The sequence below is a fragment of the Brassica napus genome, chromosome C4 (assembly GCF_020379485.1).
Source record: "Brassica napus cultivar Da-Ae chromosome C4, Da-Ae, whole genome shotgun sequence".
In the NCBI taxonomy this organism is placed as follows: Eukaryota; Viridiplantae; Streptophyta; class Magnoliopsida; order Brassicales; family Brassicaceae; genus Brassica; species Brassica napus.
Window position 1 is genome coordinate 25,601,027 of NC_063447.1, and position 10,716 is coordinate 25,611,742.

The 10,716-nt window shown below is 30.7% G+C and overlaps 1 protein-coding gene and 1 pseudogene across 1 annotated transcript; both read left to right on the forward strand.

Annotated features, from left to right (window-relative positions):
* The first annotated feature begins 1,281 nt into the window (after positions 1-1,281).
* LOC106393055 lies at positions 1,282-6,596 on the forward strand (annotated as a pseudogene).
* A 1,022-nt stretch (positions 6,597-7,618) lies between these two features.
* On the forward strand, positions 7,619-9,966 carry LOC106394863 (CRIB domain-containing protein RIC9). Its single transcript, XM_048756142.1, is given in 5 exon segments — positions 7,619-9,048; positions 9,135-9,232; positions 9,328-9,383; positions 9,607-9,676; positions 9,678-9,966. Coding segments are annotated over 5 exon segments (381 nt in total). The 5' UTR covers positions 7,619-8,987; the 3' UTR covers positions 9,774-9,966.
* The last annotated feature ends 750 nt before the right edge of the window (positions 9,967-10,716 follow it).

The window sequence follows — 10,716 nt, forward strand, 5'->3', positions numbered from 1 at the left end:
TTTTCATCATGTTTTGGATCAAGATGGCTAATCTGGTCATGCCATAAGTATTTATTTCGTGGTGAACCATACTGGTTACCATGGCTTTATGCCTCTTTCATACTGATCCTTAGCATAGAAAAAATCAGTAGAAAATATGGGTATAGGCATTCATAATGCTTTTAGGCAATTTTTCAAAAACTGAAAGGAATCGTATTTTCTTTGCTCACTGGTTCAATGTAGAATTTTATAAATCTTTATAACTCAATGGGTCTGAATAATGTCGTGTCTTTTGCCATTGTCAGTACCAATTAATTGATTTCAAGTGATTGTAGGAAGGTAAAGTTGAACCTATACAATCAAGATGAAGTTAAATCTATGCGAAAAATCAATCTATCAGTGAACTGACTCATTAGTCTACACCCAACAATTGATTTTATGTGATTGAAGGAAGGTAAAGTTAAACCTATACAATCAAGGTAAAGTTAAACCATGCATGAAATCAACTATCAGTGGACTGATTATCCTTTTATTAAGGTTTTATTTGTTATTTAATCAAGAATCATCAAGCCACATGACCATATAGTTCTACTAATGCAAACAGTTTCAAGATTTTATAAACTATATGCTGGTCGATCCTTTTTAAACAGTATGAATGCAATCCATATTCAGATTCATATGTATGCAAGTAATCTCAATCAATTCTAGGGTTTCGATTTAAACAAGTTAAGCAATTCAGTTTTCGAGTTTAAACAATCCTAACAATCTTTCTAGGTGATCAAATAAAACAATCAAGTTTCAAATCAAACAATTAAAACCGATTTTCTAATTTAGTGTTTTAGGGATTTCAAAACTTTGATATTTGATCAAGGGAATTTGATTTGAGATTCAAAATCATTAAGACTTTGATTTTAATTGATCAATGGATCAATCTCGAATTAGGGTTTAAGGGGATCAGACTTATTCGAGCTCCGATTTACTCTTAGGGGATTGATCTATTTAACCTATGGCTTTTAGTTTTAGAGATTATCTTTTAGGGTTTCAATCTTTACAAAACAATCAGGTTCGATTCTTGTTTTCAGAATTAGGATTACCTTTGTTTTGCAGGTTTGAACCGGACCACCAAATATTAGAGACGAGCTGAGACGAACGGATGCGGGACGGCTCCTATCGGGTCGCGTTGCCGAGAACTATCGCGAGCTTGTTTCTTCTCGCGGACGGTTGCGTATGGTCGGGAATTTAGTCTGAGCTGGACGCAAGCTGAGCTGAGGCTTGAGGACGTTGATCACGGACAGGGAATGTATGAAGCTGAGTTTGATCGGAGTTGAGCTTGATCGGAGTTTGCAAGCCGGAATGTAAGCAAGAACAATTTAGGGTTCTTCGGGATTAGGGTTCCAAAAGACCAAGACGGCACCAAGTATTGTTTCTGCGAGTGTGGGCGCGTCTGAGATCGGATCGACGAACGGTTTGCGCTGATGGATTCGTCTCGTCAAGATATTCAATTTGATATGTGGCTCGTCGTCTGGTTCCTCAGGGTTTGAGAGATAGATCGATTTTAAATTACGCCTAGTTTAGGGTTTATGTGTGACGGATTTTATGTTAGGTTTTGTCTCAGGGTTTTGGAGTCTATCGTGCTGATAACGTGTTGTAAATGAAGTGTTGGGGAAATACTTCTTTTCTCATTATTGTCGACCAGAAGGTCCATATATATACAAGGTATTAGACCGTCAAAAGGTCATGTTTATCTTAACAAGATAAGAATAAGGATAAACACTATGTTACAGATATACATGGAATATATACTAGATAAACACATAGTCTCTGGTTGTCTTTATCATGTCCCGGATTGGGCCTGCAGTACAGACTGGTCCATGGTCGATCATCATTTGGTTTATAACAGTTCGTAAGTTGTTAGACCAAATACTTCGACAAAAAAAAGTTGTTAGACCAAATATTTGATTGCATTGGGTACATACTGGTTTAGTTGATGAATGAAAATAGAGGTTTTCTACCCAGCAAATGTATCGTCGTACCAAACATTTTAGAACCAAAGACCAACACTAGTTGTTAGCCACTAATGCTGGTTTCTTCGAACGGCTAAGATTTCGTTCCTAATTTTAATGAGATTATTAGACTTTGATTTGCGATTTTAAATTACAAAATTTATTTTTAAATAAAAATATTAGTTGGTATTAAATATTTTTGAATTTTGATCAACATATTTATTTTAATAAAATAATTATATATGTGTCTTTAGTTTAATTCATTGTTTTCATATATGACCCGGATCCATGTTTGAACAAGTAACATAGTGAAGCGTATATTATCCGGTTTAAATTTAATAAAAATTCATAACTAAAAACTTGATAAACCCCGATAAATCCCGATAAAAATCTAAAAATCTCAATTAATTCGTAACCAGACACTGGTTGGGCAATTAAAACCCATAAAATGTCTGATAAATATAAAATATATAAAGTAACATACAAAGTTTTATTAACGTGTGTGAAGAAAAAACATCAATATTATTAAAATTAATGTAGTCCAGTGAAACATATATCACCGTCGACCAATATGGAATCTTTAAATAACCTATAAATGTTTTATTAACATATGAAGACATTGTTATTATTTAAAAATTATAGTATAAACTCATTTAATCACTTACCATAAATAATAAGGCGGGATTGTAGGATGATTTGTTATAGATATTAATGTGTTGGACTAAAAAATAATGTAATTGACATATTAATTATATAGTCTATTTTTAAAAATAATTCACCTAGAACCAAGTTGGGTCCAACTTTGTGCTTCTGTTTTTAATAGTATTGATATTTAATTATTTTTTTGCCTAAGATGGGATTATATTTAGTTATGAACCATCTTCTTATTTCCGATGGAGAATTTTTATGTTTACCACTTTGTTGGTACAATTATTCATGTTTACCATCACTAAAGAGACATTTTCTAAAATACATTTTTCATTAAGAGGCAAAAGACTCTTATACTTTTACTCTCTATATATATAATAAGTAATTATTTAAATAAAAATTTTAAAAAATTAAAAAATATATTTTATTTTATATTTTCGAATTATACTTTTTTAAATTCATACTTTTTATAAATTTTATTTTTCAATTTTTTTAAAAAATTTTATGTTTGAATTTCGAAAATTCTTTTCGAAACTATTTTTTTAATTTTTTAAGTACTTATTTGTATATTTATTAGAACCATAAACTTCACGTTCTAAAAACCCTACCCTACCCCACTCATCAACTGTAAACCCTAGGTCTAGATTAGTAACTCTATGATTATAAATATCCTTTTTTTTCTTTAAAATTGAAAATAGAAATTGTTAAAGTAAACATGAAAAGTGGTATTATGAATGTGGTATTTTTGACAATTTTCCAATTCTGATCCCAGATGAAACCATAAACACACAGAAACATGATAATCGTTCTCTATTAATCAACTCTAAAATATGTGAAATAGGTTGCTTTAGCAAAATTAATGCTCTAAGGCATAATATACAACCAAACTATATGTTTCAAAACTTAAACTAGATGTTTTCCTACATAATGTTCAGTAATAAATTTTAAAATTTAATCCATATTTAGAAATAAGTTTTCTTTTTTTAGATTTAATTATTTTCTTACCAGTATTTTAATATAAATTTTGATTTAATTGCACATAAAATTAAGATAAAATAAATAATTTTGTTTATTTTAAATTATATTTAAAAATATATATGTGTATGTTTAAAATTATAATCTTAGATAGATTTTTATCTATTTTTGGATAAAATATATTAAATCAACCCTTCTAAAATTAATAAAAATTGATATAAAGTTGTATAACTGTCAAAAAGTATAACTAAACAATATTTCTAAAATTTCTAGATATATAAAAGATGCTAATAGTATCACGATTAATTTTTTAAAATAAATTATAAAAAAATTGAAAATATTTTTAGTATTAAAATAGTATAATTATAAAAATAAATATCATTTCGAAATTTGTAAAATATTATTATATTTCTATTATTATATTATTTAATTTCATATTTGAATATATTTATTTTAATGATGATGTATAATTTACTACCATATTCTAAAAAGTTTACTAAAAATATAAATAAATAAACATTAAATGTAATTGTTCATATATTTAGCCATAAACCATGTCATCATATCTATCATGCCATGTCACATTTGTTTAATGAAAGTGATTGTACATGTGTCAAAATTATTCTGCAAATAGTGTCTATGGAATTTAATGTCATATTTGAGTATATTTACTTTAATAATGATGTATAATTTACTACCATATTCTAAAAAGTTTACCAAAAATATAAATAATCATTAAATGTAAATGTAATCGTAGATCTCATATCTAGAAAATTGAATCTAAGTTGATGAAAAGTTAGTTATTGGGTTGAATTAGTAGATGAATTATAACTCGTTGAATGGACTTTCTGAACCTTTAAATCTATCTAATATATATAAAAAAAATGTTTGTCTCCCTCCTGTTGCGCCATATCAGCGCCAGGTCAGAAAGTCGCTCATCCTCAGGGCGACACGTGTCGCTGTTTTCGAAACGGTGTTCATTTAAAAATAGACTGAAAAAATTTGGGCTTTGTGTTAATCTTCAAAATCAGAGCCAAAAACTGAGCGGCCTTTTAGTTTTCATCTCCTTCATGCCGTGTTTTCTTCGATAACCTAAAAAAACATTTCTTCAGCGTTCTCCCACACCTTCAATAGTGTTTCGAGGGATTTGGATAACGAAATCGAGATGAAGAATCTCTTTGTTTATCTCCACTCGCGTCCTTTAGTCTTCTAATCTACTTAACCGAAGCCGTCGGAGTTACAGATCCAACGTCATTATCGCATTCTTAATTCCATATACCAGCGTTTTTGAAGGTTTCAAGGTAGTCACAAGTAACAATCTTTTCTTTTAATTCTGCAATTCGTTATTTTTTTTTTATTTTTCTAAATAGAGCGATTCTAATTGCAGAAGCTCCACAGTTTCACAGAGTTGGTATGATATTATTTGGGGGATTTTTTTTCACAAGACTGAAACAGCTGAGGCTTTTTAACCGGAAGCTGAGTGCAAACATGTGTCAGGTGATTTAAACAGCTGAGGCTTTTCTCTACTTCTCCTTGCTAGGAACCTCACAACCAGTGACTTAGTAAAAGATCACCTGCGTTATTTGGTAAGTCTCTTTAAGCAATAAGTCCCATTGATTGATGCAAGTGATATGTGAACCACAATTTGTATATGTTCAGATGAATTCTTGGACTCTTTCAGTCCACGTTGGAACATTTTTATTAATATAATTATGCATATTGTTGTAGGCTTCTCCTTCGTTGGTGAAATCGACCCTTCGGCTCCATTTGAGTCAGTGAGAGAACGAATCTTTGCAAGACGACCGAAGATCTCGCTGCTATACGCGAGTCCGTCGAGTTACTAAACAAGAGAATTGAAGTGGAGCGAGCCGCGCTCGAGAAGAAACGAGAGAGGTTAAACTCTGAAAACGCGGCAGAGATCTCAAAGGAGATTCAGAGACTAAGTGATGATGCGTTGGAGTTTAGTAAAACAGGGGAGGAAGCGCGTTTTGCGGTTGATAAAGCTGTGTGTGAGATCGAACGGACGGGGAGCAAGATCAAAGCTGCTGAGATGTGTTTGGTTGCTGCTAGGAAGATGAAGGAAGCTGCTAGAGCGGCTGAAACAATTGCAATAACTGAAATCCAAGATGTGACTAGGAGAAGAAGAACAAGAGAGACGTTGCAGGAGGAGATTCTTGAGAAGATAGAAGAAACGGCTCAAGAGATTAGAAGTAGCAGGAGGACTATTGAGGAAGGTCTGGAGAGAGTGAACTCCGCAAAAATGGAAGCAGAAGAAGAAGAAGAGACACAATGGCAGTGGTCAGAACTTAGGAGGAGATCATCATCATCTTACAAGGGCAACTACACGAGCAGGAGAGAGACGGTTCTGATGGATGTAAGCGGTCTGGATATGATGATGAATGGAGACGGGACAGCTTCTTCAGTTGCTGTCTTGAAACCAGCGATGTCTATTGGGCAGATACTGAGCAGGAAGCTACTTCTTGCGAATGAATCAGCGATGATGATAAACGGAAGAGTGTCTTTGGGTCAGATTCTTTGAAAGACTAATGTGAAAGAAAGAAATGGTGAAGGGAAGGAAAAGGATAAGAGGGTCAATGGGAAGAGGAAGAGGTTCGGATTGGCTATCTGTGATGTTGAACAAAGAGCAAGAAGAACAAGAAAAAGAAGATAGCTTTGAATTTAAACTAATGAAGCGAGTGACTGACTTATTTGAAAATAGTTAAATCTCTTATCTTAGGAACTATTATTTGTTTGTGTGTGTTAAGAAATTGTGGTTTGACAGTGCTCTTCCATTGTCGAGGTGCGCCTCAGATGAGAAACTGTTAAAGTAACAGTATCACTGGAACATGTTTTGCGTTGGAGAGTGCGAGAGAGATGGGAAAAACTATTTCTGCAGTTAAAACTGTCACATCAGAGGTCGACAGTCTCTTTGACATGGTGACTTTACAAGAGATACAATCATTTTTTTACTGGATTTTGTTTTGCAAGAAATAAGTTGTTGGTTCAAAGTTTCTGTGAATGTCGGGATGAAAGTTGTGGTGGAGCCTGACGTGACTGATAAGCTTCTCATGAGGCAGTTGCTCAAATTCGATGGCATGAGACAGAAGGGGAAGCTGGAGTACATCGAAAGGCACATGGCTCTGTTTTTTTAATCAACGGTGGTGGATCAGTCGACGCCATTAACAACAAATCCAAATCAAATATTCGGAAGAAAGTGAGGAAAGAGGAGAAGAAGCCAGGGTTAAATTTGAAGGAGATTTTTTTTCAAAAAATGGCATTTAGGTTCGGACACTAAAGTCAACACAATAGGAATGTCACTAATAGATGAAAAACCATATCCATATGTATCATGTGCTTATGAGTTATGAGTAATGAGGATTTGGGATGATTTGCTATGGTAAATTTTCACTGAGATTCAATATATATTTTCAGTTAATGTTATTGTTAGTCTTTGAATATGATACATCTGGATGTCACACGTTAATGTCTAACAGAACAAACATTCTGAGAGATAAAAAACATTTGGTCAGGTTGACCCTCTCACTCAACAAAAAAAAAATCTCTGGTGATCTCTTTCTATTAGAACTAACCTTGCCGAAACTAACCAGCATAGCAACACTTTCTGCAGTAACTTTACCAAAACATTGACCCAGTAGTGACTCAACATTTTCCAGTATTTCAATACAAAACAGAGTTATTTTTTATTGCAACAAGAAAAATACTAATCGGTATTTAACTTCAACGAAGATTGTAAACTTCAACCATGCATGATCCAAAAAAAACTGGATTGTTTTGATTTAGAAACGCATTGCGTATATTGAATACAACGAATCTAAAAAATTTGCAGAGAAAGACTCATCAAGTGGTAATTGACACACAACGGAACAACACACATGATGCCCAAATGACAAATATATATATATATATATATATATAAAATCATTTAAGTTAGAATTACACTGTATATAAAATAATAAAAATTTGCAGTCAAAATATTATCAAACAAAGTTAAATATATTTCATGTTGCACAAAAGAAAAACAAAAAAAAAAGTTAAATATATTGAATAAAACCTTAACGATTTGTATATTGCAGATCTGTGATACATATTTTCCAGTCTCAGAAATGGTTACTAACATCTTTTATAATGAATTAATAGTATAACACATAATGTATCTTCAAACCATTATATAATTATATATAACACTTAATTTTAATATATCAAATTACAAATGTTTTCATTATGCTTTTATACACAAAATAGTGAAAATGTAATAATGAAATATATACTAAAATAAAAAATATTTTACGACCAATGCATTTTTGTTTTAAGACGAAAAAAAAAAAATAATTCTGCACAATAAAAGAATAAGCTTTATTCAAAAAAGAAGAAGAATAAGCTACCAGAAAACAAATTCAATTAAAATATACATCAAATTTAAAACATACCAGAACACCATATTGGTTAACTACTCTTAAAATTAAAAATTAACGACATATTTCTAACAAAAAATACGATTGTAAGATAATGAATAACCTAATTGTAAACAATACAAAAAAAATTGTAAAAACCTTATAAAATAATTTTCAATAATATAAAAAATAATTTTAAAATAACAATGTATTGCACAAAACAAATATTCGGTGCAAACTACAAAATTTTTGATAAACTAACAAAATATTATAAAACAGAAGAATAACTTAATTTTAAAATAATTTTAAAAAGTAATTTAGAAACAAAATATTATAAAATATAATAAATAAAACTAACTATTAAAATAATTGAAATTTCTATTTATATATGAATGAAATTGTAATTCATTCCTTTTAGTATTAAGATAAATATACTATAATAAAAATAACAAAATATACGTTGCGAAATTTAAGATGAATTTAAATTAAAATAAGCTAAATAATTTGAAATATTTACTAGAACTCATGATAAATTTATGCAATTCTTTCAAATAGTAACCCGTCTGTAGGGCGGACCGATCTTACTATTACAGAACATCATGAATAAGGACATAATTCGTCTTGTCAATATTACGTAACATTTTCAGTTTTCTGTTATTATACAAAATTTATACTCTCCAATAATTGACCAAGAATTTAATACTTGCTATTTATTTAATACTTATACCACCACCCCTACTCTTTCATGTCTTTTCCGTTGTTTTATATTTTTTCTTGAATATCATTCCATTCTCCAACAAATGAGCATTTCGTCTCTTTTCTTCATTATCTTTTTTTTTAATACCTGCTATTTTTTTTTTCCTTATCTTCCATCCTCCTCTTCAATCATTTCTGTTTAATACATTCCTTTCGTAAACCAAATGTTCTTTGTTCTTTTTAACACCATCACCGAAGTTTCTCGGAGTTGAGCATGTCTACAAGATTCAAAGGGCTTTATCAGAAGAGCTTCAAGTGTTTCTCCGACGATTTCGGCAAGTAGATTGAAACTATCTTGTTTAGCTAAACTAAATGTTCATACATGATTATTGTTTGGCGCTTACGAAATGGATCAATTTAGATGAGGAGGAGGATGAGATGGAAATAGGATATCCTACAGATGTTCGACATGTGTCGCATATCGGTTGGGACAGTTCACCGAGTAGTGCCCCCAGTTGGGTAAGACAATTTTATTTTCTTGCAACCATTGAAATTTATGTTTACAACTTTAATCGATGTTGGTTAAGTCTGAACCGGTCAATTAAATTTTGCAGCTACATGAATTCAAGACGAGCAACGTGTTAAAGCCAACTTCATCGGGGCCGTTTCAAGACGAGCAACGTGTTAAAGCCAACTTCCTTTTTAATAAATAATGTAATTTATATTTCTATGGCAATGATCAAGAGATTTCCATAGATTAATACATTCTGTCGACAAATAAATTATTTAAGCAGGCCAATAATATATATATATATATATATATATATATATATATATATATATTAACTTGTTTAATTAATAAATTCTAAATTTATTTATTTTCAAATATATATAGATTTAAAATTAGCCAAGGAAGCATTTGGAGAAGTTGAAAGCAGCAAAGAATTGGAAAGAGAATCATCAAAAAAAAAATCTGAAGAAGAAGCTCTGTCCAAAAGCCTCTCTATTGTGTGATCCATGGTCCCCAAGATTCTCAAGATCATGCAAGGTCCTTGCTTGATTTTTTTTTTTTTTTGGGATAAAAAATCTTTGCTTGATTATTATTCATTTCAATTTTCAATGTCGTTGTTTATATATTACTATAGAGAATACATCAATGTTTAATGTTTTCATAATATGTCTTTTCAGAAGTGTGCACAAATTAACATTCAGAGTGACTGATATTGGAATCATTTTACCAAGTGCTTTTTTAAGTTGAGGTTTGATACATTAATAAAGTCTTAAGCTGTTTCCAAAACCACACCGATTTTCCCTTTCAATTAGTATCCTTTTATAGTTGTTCTAAAAAATAAACATTGATTTCTTTAATTGTTGGATGGTAAACTATTAATGTTTGAAAAGTATTCGGAAATGATTCTTTTAATTAACCATTTTTGCAGTTATTACTTAACAAACACTAATATCTAAAAAAATGTTTAGACATGAATTTTCATTCGTACTTTCTTTGGATCTATCAGTTTGTATTATAATTTGAAACTTTTAATTTAGAGAGATTTTGAATGAATCTCTAATGTGTAAAACTAATGCTATATGATAATTTCGAGGGAAAATAATCTTCACCTAACAAATTTTTGAGTAACTTTTTTTTTTAATTTTGCATTTATTTATGTGTATTTTTTCTTCTGTTTTTTTGAAACCCTAAAAGTAAATCTTCGAGTAGCTATTCATAAAACTCCATATAATACATCATATTCCCAGTACTTTTGCATTTGATATAAATAAAATGATTTTTTTCTTTTGAAGAAGAATTTCAAATTCAATGTGGTTTCTCCTTGTCTATTGATTTCTAAACTTATTACAACTCAAACCATCAAGTTGTTTTGTATAACTCGATCAAACTATCCTCTGATCTTGCGAAAAAAAAACTCTTGGCCAGTTAGTTTAATTGCATCAACCATCTATTGACTAAGCAAACAGTCCCCCCTTGCATTGTTTCTTTGTTC